We start from the raw sequence: 21,961 nt of genomic DNA, 5'->3' as shown, positions 1-21,961 counted from the left end.
TTAAGTACACTTTTTGAGTATCGGTACTTTACTTGAGTATTATTTTTTCTGGGAACTTATGACTTTAACTTCACTACATTTGAAAGACAAATATTGTACTTTTCACTCCACTACATTTCTATCAAGGTCCTAGAAGTAGAAAGTCATTAGCAGCTTTGAAAGTCAGTGGGTGATTTTTTTCTTCTCTAAAACGTGACTTTCTTTTTTCAGACAGTTTATCAGTAATCACTCTTGGGGCTACATGAAGTGATTTCCCAGCATTTTGTTGAGCACTGACCAGTTCCAAATGTGATATTTATTTACAACAATTCAATAATAAGAAGTTAATATTGTGGTTTATATTAGACACAATATTGTCTGATTTTGCTAAATTATATAAGTGAAAATATTATCTATAAAGACACAGAAGAACTGTTGTGCATCTCCTAATAAAACACAAAAGGTGTTTGACTGAAGCAGCACTGCACAGACCATTCTGTGTGTGACATCAAAGTACAGCGAGAGCGATTAGACAGCATTTTTTTTTACATTTTTGTTTTGATGCCAAATAAGTCTTGCTGTTTTGCATTTTTGTTAAAGCAGTGTTGCTGTTGTATAGTTGTACAGCTACAGTTGTGTCGCCGGGTTTTAAAGCAGGTGTGATTTTTTTTCTTTCTCTTCCTTATCAGTCTGTGTTTACAGCAATTTCACTGTCCACTCTGTTCAAATGTGGATGAATGGCTACACATAGATGTGTGCACACACTGTCAGAGCTGTGTGAGATCACTACCATCCTGCTTTTGTGGGGGTGGGTAGTGGTGTTAAATAATACTTTTTTTTCCCATAGGCTTTTAACGTTCTAAAAGCTCTTTATTGGAAATATACTACAAGCTAGTCAGTGTATTCAGTAGGTGTAATGTATTCGATGTTGCTTCAAAAGTATTGCAAGTATTACATACAACAATAAAACAGTGCATTGACATAAAAAAGGAAATTTACTTTTGGTACTTAAGTACTTTTAAAAGCAAGTACTTCTGTACTTTTACTTAAGTAAAAATCTGTCTTTACAACTTTTACTTGTAATGGAGTAATATTTGACCAGCAGTATCTGTACTTTCACTCAAGTAATAGAGTTGTGTACTTTGTCCGCCTCTGATTATGACAGCACTTTTTTTGTAACTAAATTTAAATACCGTGATAATACCGTATACCGTGATAAAAAAGCATTAGCAATTAATCGCAACATGAAAATTTGAGTTTAGTATGCACAAAGGCACAGATCCCTAAACAAGGTCATATCTGCAGATGAAACTTTTTTTTTTATTTGAACGAGCATCTCATAACTAGCCTACACCACGTTATGTACGAGAAGCTGCAAAAGACACAAGCGCAAGTGGAATGTAAAAAACACGGTGACATAAATTTTTAAGTAAATATAATGGGCGATATATTGCGTCACCAAAAATGATTGTGGTCATGTAAATATATTGCGCGATAAGTCGATATATTGATTATTGCGACAGGTAACAGTGTATGAACACATGGGATGGTTTACACACACACACACAAGCGGAAAGCTGAATGTTTTTTCAACTACAGCTCGTACTGGTAGATGAGTCCACCGGCCTTATTGACAACATACACACTGAAGATCGCCATCTTTCTTCTATGTCAGCGGGGCAGTCATGTGACTTACATAGGGAAAATATAAAATAACAGCAATAAAAATATTATAAACAGCGCATACCACGCTGTCTACAAATTATTATTTTAATATAAAAAATTAAGTAATAACTATTGCGGAGTATTTTTGTGTACGAATAAACACTTTTGAGCGTTCGATGGTTGGAAAACTTCATATCCTATAACACCATACCCGCCGCATGCACTGATCTGATTGGTTGACGTGCATATTCTATTAATTTCAGAATATTAATGGCCAGGGCTTTGCACTATAGTATTAAATAATAATGATAGTGTTTATATCATTCATGTTTAATTTTTCCGTTCAATTCTCATTTATCGTTATTATGATGTAAATTAAAAAAAGATCGAGTAGGCACTGTCACATGGTTGGTACCTGTTACTTTTCTCAACGCTTTCAGGATGGACGAATCACAGTTGTTTCTGATTACATTAACGAATGTGTGAACATTTTAATTTGTAATTCAGTTACCAATATTTAAAGTTATTCCATTTTAATGAACCAGTTTAAAAGACTTAAAATATATCTTCATGCGGCTCAAAGAGAGATTGGGGTTTCTGAGCTCCCAAGACAGACAACAATATTTCTTGGAAAACGGTGATAAGCTACATAACAAAATGCGCATACAGTATTAGAGTAGTTTATTTCTCTATCACTATCAATGTAAAGTGTAAAAAAATATATTAATAACCTTATGGTAATCATACCTTCTAATTGATATCATTTTCTTGCATCAAGAATGTAAAAATTTTGAAAGGTCCTGTTTTGAACAAAAAACACGATAGGGGTTCGAAGCAATGGCCTAGGAAAAGTTTATCTTTGAGGTCCGGAGAAATAAGACAACGGAACACATTTCTCATCCTCCTGACCCCCTGTATGTCATGCTCGGGTCCCCAAAATGAGAGACAAACTCACCAACCAGGTATTTTATGAGTAATGCCTATACTTTCAACAGAAAAGTTTACTTAGGGAATAATACTAATAATTAGTTGTTAGAATGCTTTATATGAGACTAATCTCATGTCTCATACATTGCTATCATACATCATTACAGATGTAGACATTGATTTACGACAAACAACCTTTTCCCTAACTGTGCGTAAAATACGTTAAGGATATTTGCCTTCTAGCATTACCAACACCAGGATTAGTAAGGTCTTTATTATACATTCTTCTGTTTGCAATAGTATTTGCTACAGACTGCCTTGAATGGTGAATAAACGCGATGAAACCCGTCATTGTCTTTACTGGCAGAGGGAGGTCAGGGGTTAAATACTGATGGATGTGGTCAGCTGTTTGTCTTATGATTGCACACTTCTGCTTCCAACCACAGGATGTGTGCCATCCAGCCTAAGCTTTGACTGAGTTACAGTTCCCTTTCAGTCGGTCACTCCAAGTCACGTCGGTGACCGACGAATTGGGATATCGCTTCGATAGACCAATCTACTTCGAGTGTAAACTAAATGAGCCAATGCACATTGGCATGCAATTATTGCATCCAGCTGCCGCTGATCACAGCGTGAGTATAATAAGGCAGCAGGTGCAATGCATACCAGCTTTTCGCTTCGGAGCCGAGTGACAACATCGTTCTCCTCTATATTTAGTTCGAGAACTACGAATTCAGCACGCTCTCTGAAGTTTTCTGTGTTGGCGAGACAGAACTTCAGCGGTGGTCGTTCCAGTGTCGAGTGGGTTGCGCACTTCAGGCTGCACTACTCCCTGTCGTGTTGCAAGCGGCCATCTCCCCTGTGCGCCTCAGCACTAAAAGAGCATTTCATAAAAGAGCAAATTTCGACGGATATATAAAGACGACGGATCGTCCTTATAAGGATGCCGTTTCACCTGTGCATTTCTGGGTGCGGTCGTTACCTGGCACCGGGTGATGGTCACGATCGCTGCCTCACGTGTCTGGGCATCAAGCACGCTGAGGTGGCCTTCGTGGATGAGTCATGTTCTCATTGCGGGAAGATGACCATCTCGGAGCTGTGAACCAGGCTCCGCTACTCGCAAGGGGGCGGAGTCCCGTTGCCGCTGTCACGATCTGGGGCTCGTTCTGGCGGACAGACGAGAACCACTTCCAGCAGTAGCGCGGGCGGTTTGAGGGTTACAGTGATGGCAAACCCCACAGGGAACCAACCCTCTGGGGACCATCACTCCTCTTGCTCCTCTGATCCAGTGGAGCGACCCACATAACGCACTGGGCCCTCTTTAAAGAGCATACCAGCGGTATCCAGTGGACCTCCCCCCGACCAGATGTCGATCTCAGCATCGGAGGGAGAGCTATCCGATGAAGATTCGGCCGCGCTGCCGCCCTCCGGGACGGTGGCAAAGCCTTAATCGGATCTGGAGATGACAGCTATGCTTTCCCGGGTCGCCAAAAGGGTCGGGCTCGAGTGGAAACCTCCACCGTGTCCCGAGCCCTCAAGGCTGGATGATTGGTTTCTCAGGGTGGCTCGCGCTGGTTCGCCTTTCTTCCCGGAAGTGCATGACGAGCTCACCAGGTCATGGACGGCACCTTTTACTAGCGCGGGTGGTTTGAGGGTTACAGTGATGGCAAACCCCACAGGGAACCAACCCTCTGGGGACCATCTCTCCTCTTTCTCCTCCGATCCAGTTGAGCAACCCACGGAACATGCTGGGCCCTCTTTAAAGAGTGTACCAGCGGTATCCAGTGGACCTCCCCCCGACCAGATGTCGATCTCAGCATCGGAGGGAGAGCTATCCGATGAAGATTCGGCCGCGCTGCCGCCCTCCGGGACGGTGGCAAAGCCTTAATCGGATCTGGAGATGACAGCTATGCTTTCCCGGGTCGCCAAAAGGGTCGGGCTCGAGTGGAAACCTCCACCGTGTCCCGAGCCCTCAAGGCTGGATGATTGGTTTCTCGGGGTGGCTCGCGCTGGTTCGCCTTTCTTCCCGGAAGTGCATGACGAGCTCACCAGGTCATGGACGGCACCTTTTACAGCCAGAAACCGGCCGGCGGGCTCCTCCTCCCTCACCACCCTCGACGGCGGTGCAGCGAAGGGATATTCGGTGATCCCCCCGGTGGAGCAGGTGGTAGCGATGCAATTGTGTCCTAAGTCCGCCTCCTCCTAGCGGGGAGACCCGGTGCCTATACGGCTTGCGGGGAAGCTGCTTCCGCCTTACACGCTATGGCGTTACTGCAGGTGCACCAGGCTAAGGCACTGAAGGACCTGCACGAGGGTGGTCACGATCCGGAATTTCTGAAAGAGCTCCGAACCGCCACTGACCTCGCGCTCCGAGCGACGAAGTTCACCGCGAGTTCTCTGAGTCGTGCGATGTCCATGCTTGTGGTCAAGGAGTGCCATCTCTGGCTGTGGCAGACATGAGGGACACCGACAAGGTTCGGTTCCTCAATTCCCCTGTGTTCCAGACCGGCTTCTTTGGCGATGCAGTCGAGAGCTTTGCCCAGCAGTTCTCGGCTGCCCAGAAGCAGACAGAGGCGATCCGACACATCCTGCCCCGGCGGGCAGCTGCTGCCTCCACCCGTCCTCCGGCTGCAGCGCCCCAGCCTGCTCGTCACCGAGGGCGGGCCCCCACATCTGCCCCCGCGCCACAGCAGCCTTCAGCATAGCGGCGTTGTAGAGCCGGGCATGGGCGGGCCATCCCGCCTGTCCAGGCCCCTGTCAAACCTTGCGGCAAGCAGAGAAGCAAGCGGCCCTGAGACAGGCGACCCAGAGATGGAGGGATCTGCTCTTCGGGAGATGGTGAACGCACCACTCCGTCCCCCGGAGGACGGCCGGGTGGAGAATCTTTTGTTTCATTTTTTCCCGCAGCCGGCAGCAGCGGGCGGTTCGAGAGCGTCAACAAAGGTCCTACTCACGCACCCTCTGCCAACCCGTGGAACCAGGTGAGCCTTGCACCCCACACTCACACCCCTCTCCGGCCCTCTCACAAGCCGCCCGAGTTGGGTCCCTGTGTTCCACCTCACTGCCCCACTGCGGGTACGGCTGTGGTTCCGCTGGCCCCGCTTGTATGGTTTCTGGGCGCTTGGTCAGCGCTACCGAGCCCGTCTCGCTGGCTTCTGCGGACCATCAGCCTCGGTTATGAGATTCGGTTCGCCGATGCCCCTGTTCTGCGGGCAGAGATCGCAGTCCTACTGGCGAAGGATGCGATAGAGCCGGTCCCTCCGGCCGATATGAGGTCGGTATTTTACAGCCCTTACTTCATTGTACCCAAGAAATGTGGTGAGTTACGGCCAATCTTGGATCTGCGAGTTTTGAACCGGGCCCTTCATTGGCTACCGTTCAAGATGTACCCGCCACCTCCTCCTTTGAAGTCGGAAGGTTCTGAGGTCACTTCGTGCGGTTCACATTCCGGGCCTGCTCAACCGTACAGCCGACGAGCTGTCTCGAGCAATGCTCCCGGGAGAATGGCGACTCCATCCCCAGACGGTCCAACTGATTTGGAGACGTTTTGGAGCCGCTCAGGTAGACCTGTTTGCTTCTCCAGAAACCTCTCACTGCCAGTTGTTCTACTCCCTGACCGAGGGAACACTCGGCACAGACGCACTGGCACACAACTAGCCGCAGGGCCTACGCAAGTATGCGTTTCCCCCAGTGAGCCTTCTCGCACAGACACTGTGCAAAATCCGGGAGGACGAGGAGCAAGTAAGATGTTGACGCAAAAACGCATCTTCGGGTGCGTCCGTCCCCGAGATTGGTTTGCAGCGATCGACCTGAAGGACGCGTACTTTCATGTGTCGATCCAGACCATTTCTGCAGTTTGCGTTCGAAGGACAGGCATATCAGTACAAGGTCAACCCTTCGGGCTGTCCCTGTCTCCCCGTGTCTTTACGAAAGTCGCGGAGGCAGCTCTTGTTCCCCTCAGAGAGCAGGGTGTTCGTGTTCTCAACTATCTAGATGATTGGCTTATACTAGCACAGTCTCAGGACTAGTTGTGCAAGCACAGGGACCTGGCGCTTCGGCACCTCAGCCTGTTGGGCCTTCGGGTCAACTGGGAAAAGAGCAAACTCTCCCCGACGCAGAGGATCTCTTTTCTCGGTTTGGAGATGGATTCGGTCTAACAGACAGCACGCCTCACAGAGGAACGTGCACCGACAATGCAAGCCTGCTTGAATACGTTCAAGGGCAGGACAGCGGTCCCACTGATACTTTTTCAGAGGCTCCTGGGGCATATGGCGGCTGCAGCGTTTCTCGCCGAGAAGACCCCCGGAGATGCCCAATTGTGGTCGTGCTTTCCTTTCAGCAGCAAGGGCTGGAGCGAAGGCTGTCTCCCTCCACCCTCAAAGTCCGCAGTCTCAGGGGTTTGGACAGGCCCGCAGCTGCACTGGCTCATCAATTGCCTAGAGTTGTTGGCAGTGCGCCTTGCCTTGAACCGTCTCAAAGGGCGCTTAAGAGACAAGCACGTACTGGTCCGAACGGACAACACAGCGACCGTTGCATATGAGCCTCTGCATTCAGCTGAGCTAAAGTTTCTTTCATTGAAAACTCTGCTCCTGCTTGCACTGGCCTCCATCAAGAGGGTAGGGGACCTGCATGCATTTTCGGTCGACGATTCGTGCCCAGAGTTTGGGCCAAAAACTGCTCCAGAGTGTCCTACAGTAGACCCTGTTGAGATCCTCCGTCACCCTCGGCAGCAGACGCGGCGGAACTCCCGGCGCCGGGACTTCACGATGAATCCGCGGGAACCGTGGAAGGCTGGGTTCCATATTGAGACCTAAGCGGTTCTCGTATGTGTATAGCCCACGGTATAGCCATAAAGCCCGTGTTTCCCCGGCAGACTTCTGCCTTTCCAAGAGGGTGAAAATCACCTCCAGTTCTCCATATACACCTAAACGGATGCTATATGTGTATTTCCTTCCGAAAACTCCTTCGGGAAGGATGGCGCTTCCGCAGCGTCCCTGTTCCAAGTGGAGCTGGTACGTTTTCCCAGTGTTATCCAATCTCACTCAGTAAGGTAATGCTTTGAAAAATGGTGAGTGGAATTACTTGTCCCGAGCCCCAGCCTACACCAGATAGGGGCACAGGCGGCTCGCACAGGGCACTGGAAGGGGCAGCACCATGGCGCTTTGGTAGGGATCCCAATTCGTCGGTCACCGACGTGACTCGGAGTGACCGACTGAAAGGGAACGTCTCGGTTACGTATGGTAACCCTCGTTCCCTGATGAACGGAGATGTCACGTTCCGTCGCCACGGTTGCTGTACCACCGCTGAGCGGCTGGGTCACCGGCTTGGCTCCTCAGCGAAAACCTGGTATGCATTGCACCTGCTGCCTTATTATACTCACGCTGTGATCAGCGGCAGCTGGATGCAATAATTGCATGCCAATGTGCATTGGCTCGTTTAGTTTACACTCGAAGTAGATTGGTCTATCGAAGCGATATCCCAATTCGTCGGTCACCGACGTGACGTCTCCGTTCCCTCCTTCGGGGGACGAGGGTTACCATACATAACCGAGACGTTTCTCATGCTTACTTATCAGCATCCTTTTAAGATAGAGATAAAAAAATACATTATAATATTTTATTATTTAGTATGAAATGTATAATTTTAATCTGCGTACATGTATTCAGTTGATTAAAATTGATAGTAAAGACATTTATAAATGTTACAAAAGATTTCCATTTTAAATAAATGCTTTACTTCTGAACTTTCTATTCATCAAAAAATAACCGAGACGTTTCTCATGCTTACTTATCAGCATCCTTTTAAGATAGAGATAAAAAATACATTATAATATTTTATTATTTAGTATGAAATGTATAATTTTAATCTGCGTACATGTATTCAGTTGATTAAAATTGATAGTAAAGACATTTATAAATGTTACAAAAGATTTCCATTTTAAATAAATGCTTTACTTCTGAACTTTCTATTCATCAAAAACTCCTTAATTTATCAGTCCACAAAAATGAGCAGCACAACTGTTGCTAATAATAAGAAATGTTACTTGATCACCAAATCAGCATATTAAAATGATTTCTCAAGGATCGTGTGATGTGACACTGAATGTAATGATGCTGAAATGTAGTTATTTGAAACTGTAATAATATTTCACAATTTTATTGTTTAACTGTATTTTTGATCAAACAAATACAGCTGTGGTAAGCATAAGATACATTTTGTTTATAAAAATCTTGCAGAAATCAAACTTTTGCTGTATATAATTAGATTTTCTTAAAGAAAATGAGAGTAATGCCCATTCAAAAGTCACTATACTATAAAATTGCTATACATTACAGCTATGACATTTTTTTTTGAGTGTTTGTAGGTGTTTCCTTACTGGCCCAAATTAAAAGAACACTATTTCCATAAGTCTGGTAAGTCTACTTATAAAAAATATCAGCACACATCTCCTCAATGTCCTAAAAAATGTATGTCTAATAAGATCCATCATAACAGTCTGGAAATTTTTGGATTAGTTTTGGGGGGTTGTTTTATAAGCATTTTCACGAGGAGTCATTCGGACTCCTAAACTACATAAACTATGTAAGAGAGACAACACAAAGCTCAGAACATAACAGCTTCTGCTGTTCTGCTATTAATACTCTGTCCTGTTTTAGTGTGACCCGCCTTTATAGAGAAAGACTCGCTGTCCCACAGACAAGCAGATCCCCAATGAGCAAAGCCACTAACTTTAGTTTTACTATCCGGAGCTCGTGCTTAGAAAGTGACTCACATGCATAAAAGTCAAACAAGTGCAGAAAATGCTCTATAATTCTCTCTTGGCAGTCATTTTTTCCTTCTTCCCCCTCTCTCTACTCCTCCTTCCCTCCCTCCATGAGAAACAACAAAACTAGCTACTGGTGTTTATGGATCTTGCTAATGAATCCACTCTTAAGTGATCATTAAAGCCTTACGTTTGCGTAATGCGAGGTGTAGAGACTTCTGAAGCTGAGAGGAAGCTTGGGAAGGGGGGGTGTCTGCACTGAGACTGATCCAGAATCAGATTTATGGAAGGCAGCTGTTGAGGGTTTGACAGACATATCGGAGCACTGCTGCGTAACACAAGCAGATTTGAGTCTGCAGAGGAGTGTGTCAGATCACACTAAAACAGCAAGGGTAAGTCACACTTTTAAGTTATAACTCTTATTATTTTATTCAAGTTGGATTTTTGACTTGATTTTTTAATATCAGTCTTGTTTCTCATGCCTAATAATGTTTATATGAACAGAAAATATGGAATAACTGGAGGCATAAATTAATGTAAACCTGATTATAATCACATTGATTAAACTCTGTTCATTGTTGTTTGGTAAATTATATAATCGTTTACTCATTAATGTAATCCAAATAAATTATCAAAAATGCCCACATATCCAATAAAAATACAACTTTTAATGTATTTTAATCCCTTTTTCATGTTGTTCAAATATTACCATGAGCCACTGAAATGAAGAAATAGTCACACTTCTGAGGCCGAACATATGATCTCAGTCATATTTTTTGCACTCTGATCATTATTTCAAACACTTTGGTTGCTTTTCCTTTTTAAAATGAGAGCACGATCCTGGGATCTATTTTTAGAGGGCCGAGGCATTACGGCGAGCTGGAGTTATGCAGACGGCAAGATTAGACGGAGTGGGGAGAGCTTCATACAGCTTGTTATGTTTGCCCACAGCCTCTCTCCACAAGCTCTTATCTGAGCTCCTCAGAGAACTGGTTTTCCCACCTCATAACTGTTTATCCTCCAGCAGAACTCCACAGAAACTGAGCAATATCACGCCCGCTCAGTCTTCCTGGGTCCTCTTGATATTTGATCAGGTCCAGCTTTGACACCACGAAGATATCAGAATCTCTGTTAAAAACAAAGTCAGACCCCGGTGGCTTGGAAAGACGGTGTTCTGCTGTAATTCCAATCCGAGACTGGAAACAGTGAAAGAGCATCAGTAGGGTGGGTTCATGGAAAAAAGTCCAGAGAGAGAAAGAGAGAGGCTGTCTGTGAGCAACTTGTGGAGTCAAGATGTTTACTTTCTTGTACGACTTTAATGATCCTCTGCAGCCATTGATATCGTATGAATGTTTAATTACTGGCTGGTAATTATGTTTTAAAAGGGATTAGAAAGGAATGGGAATTGAATCATGTAGCTCCAAACCCAAGGAATGTTTGGATGAGTTGCTGGGGAGACACGAAGGCTGTGTTTTAGTTTTTCCTTCATCTGACAATGGCATGTTCACTCAGGATTTGATTCTGAAATGAAAGTGAATGTTGTACTACATACAGCACTCTGTTGACAAAAAAAAAACATCTCAGATATCTCTGTTTTGACAGAAAACAGCAAATATAATGAGATTTACATTTTATCAAGAAAATGTGAGGCTGGTTACTAGGATTTTTTTAAATGGTTGAAGATGTTTTGAGTGGTGTTAAGCACATTGCTACACCACTGTTTGAAAGTTTGGGGTCAGCAATACAGCAATGATGCATTAAACTAATCAAAAGTGGCAGTAAACACATTTATATTGTTACAGATGATTTCTATTCAAATAAATGCTGTATGTTTGAACTTGCTGTTCACCAAAAACCCTGAAAAATCCACAAACATTTGAAGCATCACAACTGTTTTACCGTTTGTTTGTTTTGAGCAGCAAATCAGCATATTAGAATGACTTCTGAAGGGTCATGTGACTCTAAAGACTGGAGTAATGATGCTGAAAATTCAGTTTCGCATCACAGGAATAAATTACACTTTATATTTTGGAAAAAAGTTGTTTTAAATTGTACCAATATTTTACAGTATTACTATTTTACATTATTTTACCGTTTTTGATCAAATAAATGCAGCCATGGTGAGCATAAGAGACTTCTTACCGAAGACTTTACCATCCTCAAACGTTTGAAGGGTAGTGTATGTGGTTGCTAGGGTGTTTTGGGTAATTTAGAATAATAATTTAGCACACTAGCATACTCAAGCATACTTAGCATACTTAAAGGAACACTCCACTATTTTTCAAAATAGGCTCATTTTCCAACCCTAGAGTTAAACAGTTGAGTTTTACCGTTTTCTAATCCGTTCAGCCGATCTCTAGGTCTGGCGGTAGCACTTTTAGCTGTAGCTTAGCATAGATCATTGAATCTGATTAGACCGTTAGCATTCTCGCTCAAAAATGACCAAAGAGTTTCTATATTTTTCCTATTTAAAACTTATATAATCAAGGAACTTTGCTGTCTTACCATGCAGGCGCAATGATATTACGCAGCGCATGAAAATAGTCCCCAGCACGCTCCCTGTGCAAGCAGGTGGTCAAGTTGATTATGTTGATGGAAGTTAGCCTATTTTCAGGCTCTGCGTAATATAATTGTGCCTGCTGCACCCATGGTACGGCAGCAAAGTTCCTTGATTCGCCGGAATGAGAGTATAGTTCCTAGCCCTATCGGCCTAGAAAATCGCAACTTTTCTTTTTCCGTCGGTCTTGGTACACGATGTAACTACAGAAGAGTCAAGTTTTAAATAGGAAAAATATAGAAACTCTTTGGTCATTTTTGAGCGAGATGCTAACGGTCTAATCAGATTCAATGATCTATGCTAAGCTACAGCCAAAAGTGCTACTGACAGACCCCGAGATCGGCTGAATGGATTCGAAGACGGTAAAACTCAACTGTTTAATTCTATGGGAGTTGGAAAATGAGAACATTTTCAAAAATAGTGGAGTGTTCCTTTAAAGACCTTTTTACCCCTAGTATTAATGTCTGCAAGTGGTATTTCTTAATAGGGTTTCCCTTTATGTCTGTGTTTCCCATTTTGGTTACACTTTAGAATAAGAAACACATTCACTATTAAATAAGGGATTTCCCTCAATAAACTGCTAATTTTCTGCTTATTAATCGTTAGTAAGATAGTTGTTAAGTTTAGGTATGGGGTCGGATTAAGGGATCTAAAATATGGTCATGCAGAATAAGGCAGAATAATTGCTTTATAAGTACTAATAAAACAGCTTATATTCCAGTAATATGCATGCTAATAAACAGTTAGTTGATAGTGAGAATTGGTTCTTAAAATAAAGTGTTACCAATTGTAACAAATCAGCTCATGGGAAATATGAATAATTAATCATAACTAGTTATAATTAATTATGAATATTTTAGATCCGCTGTAGATATTTAGCTGACCTCTCAGGGTCAACTGTCTTGTCAATTCTAAGAACGTTAATTTCCTGGTTAAGGGAAATAACTTCCTTACTGTACAATTCTACAAAAGCTTGTAGCATAAATCTGCATGATTAAGTGACTCAGTTATGAGCAAACAATGAACCACGTCAAGTGTGATACAAGTAAGGTTTTATTAACTACATAAACACTTAAACTAGTCTAACATACTACATAAACACATAAACTGGTCTAACATACACATACACACACACACACACACATACAGTTGGTATTTTGTTGTTGATAAACGTGTAGTTCATGGATCAAATGCAATTCATAAATACAATGATTTGAACATATTGCTTCGATAAGCATACTTTTAATTTCAGAATTAAAATGAATTTTCATTTTATTTCTTAGAAAAAACCATCCACACACACACACACACACAACTGCTTCTCTGCTTATTTAAAAACTTTCCTTTACCAAATCAAAGTCATGTGGTACAAACAACTTACAGAACAAAAATCAAGGTGTGTCAAGGTCAATAAGTTTCTAATGTATCAGATAATTTGACTAATGACAAGGCAAGGTTAGTTCAGGCTGTAAAATATCTTGTGTACTTTTCATGAATTGTAGTTTTAATGTGTAGTTGACCACAAATCTTCATTCCTAGATGGTGCGTGAGCAGTACCTCACCACCACAGATGAGTCTGGGGCTCTGGCTCCAGTCAATGAGTACATCTACATGATCGGCATCTACGGCTGGAGGAAACGCTGCCTCTATCTGTTCGTCCTGCTTCTCCTCATCATTCTGGTGGTGAACTTTGCCCTAACGATCTGGATCCTACGAGTCATGTGGTTCAATACGGTGAGAGAACTTCCCTTAAAGGACTTCAGATCACATATGTAATCCATTTTTAATAGAAATATGAATCCACATTTAGATTTTGCCCTTGGTTGAGCCACTTTATCTCAGTTGGCCACTGCATGCTGTCACATGAAGTCACACTGATGCTGAGAAAGCACTCTGTGTTGTTGGCTGTTGCAGGAAGGCATGGGATACCTGCAGGTCAATGAAGATGGACTGAGACTGGAGGGAGAATCTGACTTTTTGTTCCCTGTCTATGCCCAGGAAATTGACTCCAGAGAGGTAAGAGCTATTTACACTTAAACATGGATAAATAGATTGATTTAGTTGCCCATTTTGTCCATTCTCATCTTCATTACAGGATTCAGCTCTTCTGGTGCACTCCTCTGAAAACGTTACACTCAATGCTCGCAATGCCAATGGTGATGTAACAGGAAGTGTGTCTGTAGGTATGAGATACACAAAACACTTATTGGCTGATTACATGATTTTGACATCTCTCTCAGTGTATTGTATTGCATTATTAGTTTTGGTCCAAAAACTAAAACTACAGAGCTTTGATCATAACAATAAGCAGTTTAATATATCAGTCACATTCATGTTTTCTTTTGTTACAGTGGTTTTTGATTAATCCTCTCCTGTTCCCCATTCTGTTAGTCATCATCCTCTGTGTATTTAAACCCCGAGTTATCTTCTGTTTCTTTGTCTTGTGTTGAAGTTATGTTAATTTTGTTGTGGTAGTGCTCTTTCATTTTCTTAGTGTGTTTATTGCTCATTCCGCATCGTGTGTCTTTCCCTTTTGGATTACCACCGCAACGCCTGACAATCATCATACATCATACATGTTATAAAGAACTCTCTGATTTACATTACAGCCAAAATTTCATCATACTTTTTGCCTATGTAAATAACAGCAACTGCACTTGTTTCCGTTGTGTTGCGACTTGTTTCTGTTGTGTTGTGCTAATTACGTTGTGTTGCATCTTGTTTCTGTTGTGTTGTGGTTTGTTTCCTTTGTGTTGTGCTAATTTTGATGTTGTGGCTTGTTTCCGTCACATTGCGGCTTGTTTCTGTTGTGTTTCGACTTGTTTCTGTTGTGTTGCGACTTGTTTCTGTTGTGTTGTGCTTACGTTGTGTTGCATCTTGTTTCCATTGTGTTGCGACTTGTTTCCGTTGTGTTGCGACTTGTTTCTTTTGTGTTGTGCTAATTACGTTGTGTTGCATCTTGTTTCTTTTGTGTTGTGCTAATTTTGATGTTGTGGCTTGTTTCCGTTGCATTGCGGCTTGTTTCTGTTGTGTTTCGACTTGTTTCTGTTGTGTTGCGTCTTGTTTCCGTTATGTTGCGTCTTGTTTTCGTTGTGTTGCGGCTTGTTTCCGTTGTGTTGCGGCTTGTTTCTGTTGTGTTTCGACTTGTTTCTGTTGTGTTGCGGCTTGCTTCCGTTGTGTTGCAACTTATTTCTGTTGTGTTGCGACTTGTTTCCGTTGTGTTGCGACTTGTTTCTTTTGTGTTGTGCTAATTACGTTGTGTTGCATCTTGTTTCTTTTGTGTTTTGCTCATTTTGATGTTGTGGCTTGTTTCCGTTGCATTGCGGCTTGTTTCTGTTGTGTTTCGACTTGTTTTTTCTTTTGTGTTGCGTCTTGTTTCTGTTGTGTTGTGGCTTGCTTCCGTTGTGTTGCAACTTATTTCTGTTGTGTTGCGACTTGTTTCCGTTGTGTTGCGACTTGTTTCTTTTGTGTTGTGCTAATTACGTTGTGTTGCATCTTGTTTCTTTTGTGTTTTGCTCATTTTGATGTTGTGGCTTGTTTCCGTTGCATTGCGGCTTGTTTCTGTTGTGTTTCGACTTGTTTCTGTTGTGTTGCGGCTTGTTTCCGTTGTGTTGTGTCTTGTTTTCGTTGCATTGCATCTTGTTTCCGTTTTGTTGAGACTTGTTTCCGTTGTGTTGCGGCTTGTTTCCGTTTTGTTGCGACTTGTTTCCGTTGTGTTGCGGCTTGTTTCTGTTGTGCTGTGCTGATTTCATTGTGTTGTGGCTTGTTTCTGTTGTGTTGTGCACTACTGGGCCACTGTAGGGTTCCATTATCATTCCATTACCATTATCCAATATGTCAGGCTTTACAGGGTGAATCAAATGGGTCACACAGAAAATGCATGAGCTAAGAGCCCAGCGGCAACATAAAACTGAACAACTGGATATGAAAGTGAAACTGGAAATTTAATGACAATAAATATAGTCTGTTTTATCAATATTCTGTTTGAATATATATATTCTCTCCTCGTTTATTTCTATTCTCAATAGGTCCCAGTCAGGCCGAGGGTTTTGGCCAACACTTTAATATCAGTTCCAACCATGATGAAAATTTATTTTATGCAGATGTAAATGGAGCCGTTGTGGGAAAAGGCAAGCTCCGTGTAACAGGTGAGCCTAGAAATAGACCTGCATTAAAAAAAAGAAAAGGAAATGCTCTGTTGTGTTATTAGTGCTGTTATAGTGTTAGGAAGTACATTGTTTACAATGTTGCACTTTACTGTGTTCAAATATTAATTCAAAAAGATTTAAGAAAAATATGAAGAGAATAGTAAGTATATTCTAACATATGAAACAGCCCCATTAATTAACTGGTTAAATACTGAGATTTTGTAAACAACAGATCCAGCCATAACAACACATGCCTGGTATCCCATGATGCACAATGGCTTTACACACTAGATTAAATATTAATACTTTATCTAAACTAGCCTAGAGCTATTTTGATTTTTGTAATGCATAGATGAATCTCATACCTGTCAACAGCGTTTTTATTCAATCATATTTTGCCCCAAAAAGAACACATAATATTTTTTTAAAGAATGAAGCCTGTTCCAGGACGTTTTGGTTATTTAGTATTATTAGCATTTTTATTACAATTTAGCACATTTCCATGCCAATTCTCATATTGCAAAAATAATATATAACTCTGTACATTGCTTATAGATTAATCATGAATTAAATCGTATTTCACCCCCCAAAAGAAGAACCAATTATATTTTATTTAAAGAATAAAGCCTGTTTCAGGACATTTAGGTCATTTTGTATTATTTATTACAATTTAGAACATTTCCATGCCAATTCTCAAATTGCAAAAATAATATACCTTATTTAATATATTATAATACATAACTATGTACATTGATTAATCATGAATGTAGTATTTGTGGCAGCACCTGATTTTAACTGAAAAATACATGTATTGCATCGTATGCTTTAATACATACAAAGCTTAATACAGTGAAATATAATATGTTATACAATATAATAATATAATGTATTCGATAATCTGTATTTTAGCAAATAAATGCAACGATGTGATTATATGGATATCACCCTCAATCCTGAATGATTTGTCCACTTCCTTTGTATAGTTGTAAGTTTTCTGGTGTTTGGACAGGTCCAGAAGGTGCTATCTTTGAGCATTCTGTCAGGACTCCAATGGTCAAAGCAGTACTTAACAAAGAGCTAAAGTAAGTACTGAATTATTAACTTTTTCACTTCCAATACAGCACTTTGCTACATAGCTTCATTTTTAACTCTGCATTTTATCTGATTGGTTTTTTCTCAAAAACATTCTTGTTTTATAAGGTCAGCTCATTAAAAGTAATGGCGGTACTGATTATATTACCTAAATAACTTTTATAGAAGTTTCCAGCAGGGGATTAACCAGCTGTGATGTGTGATGACCCGAGTTACCAAGGCATCTGGTTCTCAACAAAGGCTTAATTTTTTTCTGCTTTAAAAATGTCTTTCACAAGTAAATGTAATGCCCACAGTCATGCAGATTCCTCTGTTTCTATGAATCAAACTGTTGAATTTGAGAGTATCTTGTGGCCATCTTGTGTCCAAATGATGCACTGCAAAGTGCTAACTAAGCATTCCCTATCTTTTAAGACTAGAGTCTCCAACACGCTCTCTCAGCATGGATGCCCCAAAAGGCGTTCACGTCAAAGCCTTGGCTGGAAATGTTGACGTGACAGCACACTTTGATATTCAGCTACACTCAACTGCAGGACTGGTAAGCAATCCTGATTCTCAGCTGATCACATCTACCTATAGGAATACGACACCTATCGCGGCATTCCTATATAAGCTCTATTCAGTATTATTCTGCAGCTTTTCAGCTTGCTCAGGAGCAAATTACCCTTCTCCATCCCCAGCTCCTCCTTTCGCCACAGTCAGGACTTGGATTTCTGATATTCTTTGCTAATCAGACTCCTTTATCTTGAATAAAGTGTTACACTTAAATATCATTAAGTACATTAATGATATCTGCCTTGTTCTGTTCTGTTAACCCTAGGGGGGTTATTATTGCTGCTCTCCCTGCTCATTCATGACAGGCTGCATGGATGGGCAGGGAGGTTTTTGCCCAGAACAGAACCATACCGCCAAACCAAACTTTATGCTAAGTATCTATCATTTTGACGATAGTGGTCCTGACTGAACTCATATTTTTGGAAGAATGTAATGACTCTTGATTGTAGAAATTGGTGTTTTAACACATTTGAGCACAGTCCAAGACAGATATACATAATATATATATATATTTCTGAAACTCTAGTTGAAACAAAGACTCCTGGTGTCTTCTAATAAACAATAGACTAGTGAAAATCTGTTTATTATTTCTTATGTAATTACGTAATATGGTAATGATAGTAATCTTTAAATAAACTTTATTTAACCTTTGGTTACACTTTGTTTTAAGGTGTCTTTGTTCCAGTGTAATTATACATTTAAGTCCTGAGTAATATTTATTTACAATAATTACATGTACTTACTATATGGTTAGGGTTACTTGCATGTAATTATGCATATTTTTTTGTAATTATAATAGTAAGTTCATGTAACGTGTAACAAGGACACCTTAAAATAAAGTGTGGCCTAACCTTTCATTAAATACCTCAATAGTAAGGTTTTCGGTTGTGTTTCAGTTGATTTTAGATGCTGAAAGTGTTCGTCTGCCGACGTTACCTGTGGGAGAAGCCAGAACGTCAGGTGACTCTCAGGGAATGTACAACACATATGAAGTGTGCGTTTGTCCCAGCGGTAAGCTCTTCATCTCCAGAGCTGGCGTCTCTTCGACCTGCAGCGAGCGCCAGGACTGCTGAATGACCTTCTGTCCTTAACGCCCACACTAGAAACACATTGTGTTGTTACATTGTATTGGGCAAGGTTAAAAAAACCCATCACGATATGTATTAACATGTTACTGAAGATCAGAGGTGTACATTCATCTATTTGGTTGGGGTTTTATCATGATAGGGAAGATGAAATATGCAGTATATACAACACACACACCCATGGCAATTTGTAACTATTTATGTTTTGGTGAATTGGTGTTTATAATTTCAAACCTAATAAATTCTAATTTAATTCTTATGTTTCCATACAATCTGCCTACTCCCCACTGACGTTTTGGTTTAAGGGAGGACCATTATGATTAGTATTATTATTTTTTAAATATGTCTATGTATGAATTCATACAAAATCGCCTTGTAAAATAGTTACATTTTCTTATGAGATCGGGTTGTGTAGTAGACTGTACTTTATTTTTCTCCTTTTTTTTTGTATACAAATTGTTAAAAATTAGGCTGGGCAATAAAGGGGCTGGTAAACAGCTGACATCCTAAGCAATATAATTTTGAGGTGCAATAAATACCCAAATTCTGTGTGATGCATATCAGCTAGTTATTGTTTAAAGATGCGCTCATTAATAGAGAAATTATTACAAATAAAACACTTATGTGCTTCTCTGAGGGTTATGATATATACTTCTGAAATCAGTTTAATTACAACTTTTTTTTAATTAAGTCATGCGTAATAATACATTTCTGTCTGAAGAACTGCACTACCCACAATCCTGAAGCAGTAGCTTTGAATTCTTCTGTTAAGCATTGCAATCTAATCTAATCCAAATGTCTCTCATTTTTGTCAAATGGCAAAATCTATGTGTTAGTGCCAAAACAGCTGGGGTATTGAGAGTAACCACATAATTGATCTAGTAAAAAATAAAACTACTGTAAGATATAAAGTGCTCTTGGTTTGATATCAAATTAGGCATCTCCATTTATTTAATATAAATGTATATGGAATAATGTAACTATCAAAATGGTATAATTTACCTTATGGCAGCTTGAAACTTTGGGATGTGTGTGTTTTCTCAGAATTGTTTTGCATATGTTCTGTTTGAAAATGCTGAGAGTGATTATGTTTGTATATACGGTATTGGTTGGGAATCTTCACATTTATTCATCAGTTGTATATTATATTTTGGTTGCTGTAGATTTCTTCAATGGGAAATCTCATATTTTGAGGTTTACATATGTAAAGTAAATAATTACAATACCGACCTTTGAATGATATTATAGTTTAACTATAAAGCATGTATGAACAACTGTAAATGGGGTTTTTCCTCATTCAGTGTTTTGGCATGAGTTGACATGATAATTAATAATAATAAAAAAAATCATTAAACTTAAGGGAAAATTTTGTGTGCAATAAACGGTATATGTTGTACCATTATTACCTGATACTATATGACTGAACAGTGGATTCAGAGGATATTTTTAAGAATTAAAATTAAGAATAAAAATAAGAGCCACTGTCAGTGGGTCTCAAACTTACAGAGCTGTAATATGACATTATGAGATTGAAACAAATGACTAAATATATTTGTCCAAACAATACAGTAGCCAGTGTTTAATTTCAGTCTCTCGCAGTTAAACAAAGGGAATGGATGAAAAAACATCATTGACATTGAGCACCATATGAGTATCTATGTTCCTCGCTCTTACACAAATTTCAGAGAACTTCATGCCAAAAATCTCAGCAGTAGAAGACAAGAGGTTCCCATTATGAATAATAGAAAATGCATATTTAATCGATGTGTTTCTGAGGAATTACGCATGTTGTGTGATGTGTAGATGTCAATTAACTGACAGGTGAAATTTCAAGAGAAAATGTCACTTGTTATATTTTTAAATAGTAATATGCGCTAAAACTACACCCACCAGTATCCTTGTATGGGAAATAAAAAGTGCTCTGTTAAGCCCCAAGCCAACAATGTATACATGCATAGTTCAGTTGCGATAAAGTTGATTGTGAAATATGAAATAAATGTCATTCTTGCAACCAGACAGATACAGTAATTGCACTGGTAAACACTTATGAACCTGCTGTCATATTACATCTTCAAGATGTAATTTAAAGTCTTTCAAATATTTTTATTTTCACTGTTTAATGTTCAGGTTATGCACAGTATTACATATACAGTGACAGGAGCATGTCAATTACCTTGTGGATTTGCTAGCTGATAAAACGGTGTATGAACATTATAACCTGCCGTTTTTATTTCAGAATGAGCTACTGGCACATGATTGATATAGATCCCATTAAGAAACCATGAGCTGATTTGCCTGTCGTTGCTGGATTGCACATGATTCATTCATTCAAATTTCTGCAATCACTCAATTACATAAAAGTGCAGTGCAACTCATGCTATTAAATCACAATACCATCAACTTAATGACTATGGCAGGAAAAATTAATTTCTAAAAAAGATTAAAAAAAAGCAGCATTGGTATTCATTATGTACAAAGGAACAACAATAAATGTATTTAAAATAATAAAAGGTATTGCTATATTTTTTAACATTATGTACACTGCTGCATGTTAAATAGCGTACATTTTTTCTTTAGACTCGGGCAACCTTTCAGAGAAATGGAGCAGATATGTACGCAATTATATGCATGTGTCACAGCATCAGAGGTGGCACAGTTAAAATAAAATGCCAGCGAGATACATAATTTTGTAAAACGCTTTGTTAATTCAATTGTTAGAGTTTTGCATTGTCTAATTCAGAGTTTTTGCTGGACAAATGTCTCAAGTTTGATGATTATCCGAGCTGTACATTCCATTACTCTCATTGCTACTTCTGAAGTATATCTGTCGTTAGGAATCTGGGGGAAGGGTAAAAGGTCAGGGTAGCGAGTTCTCAGGCTGTCCACACCATAACCCTCCAGGATGTGTACATCCTTGGTCAACCCTGTTAGCTGGGTGTTGTACTCCTCTACCTTTTGTGCAAGTGCTGTGGGCTTTACATCTTTGTCTGATTTTCCTCTCACTGCATAATCGGCAGCAATTAATGCAAGCTTTGTTGCCAGGTAGCATTTGAAACATACCCATTCATTGGCATTTTTATGAAGATCATTTCTTGCAGCGGAAAAATTGGCTCTTGCTTGCCTTAGCCACCGTCGTGCCTCCACAGGGTTCCCAACAGACTTAAATGATGGAGGTACAAAGTATGTACAC

At 40.5% G+C, this 21,961-nt stretch overlaps 1 protein-coding gene across 1 annotated transcript; it reads left to right on the top strand.

The window, feature by feature from the left end:
* The first annotated feature begins 9,564 nt into the window (after positions 1–9,564).
* sgcg (sarcoglycan, gamma) lies at positions 9,565–21,897 on the top strand. The gene is made up of 8 exons (XM_016283219.1): positions 9,565–9,726; positions 13,431–13,625; positions 13,806–13,907; positions 13,987–14,074; positions 15,920–16,039; positions 17,049–17,121; positions 17,546–17,669; positions 18,583–21,897. The coding sequence occupies exons 2-8, from the start codon at positions 13,431–13,433 to the stop codon at positions 18,757–18,759; spliced, it is 879 nt and encodes a 292-aa protein (XP_016138705.1). The 5' UTR covers positions 9,565–9,726; the 3' UTR covers positions 18,760–21,897.
* The last annotated feature ends 64 nt before the right edge of the window (positions 21,898–21,961 follow it).

This window comes from Sinocyclocheilus grahami, unplaced genomic scaffold, assembly GCF_001515645.1.
Source record: "Sinocyclocheilus grahami isolate Dianchi unplaced genomic scaffold, SAMN03320097.WGS_v1.1 scaffold171.1, whole genome shotgun sequence".
Taxonomy (NCBI): domain Eukaryota; kingdom Metazoa; phylum Chordata; class Actinopteri; order Cypriniformes; family Cyprinidae; genus Sinocyclocheilus; species Sinocyclocheilus grahami.
Note: the sequence above shows the minus strand (reverse complement) of the source record. Positions and strands in the feature narration are given on the sequence as shown.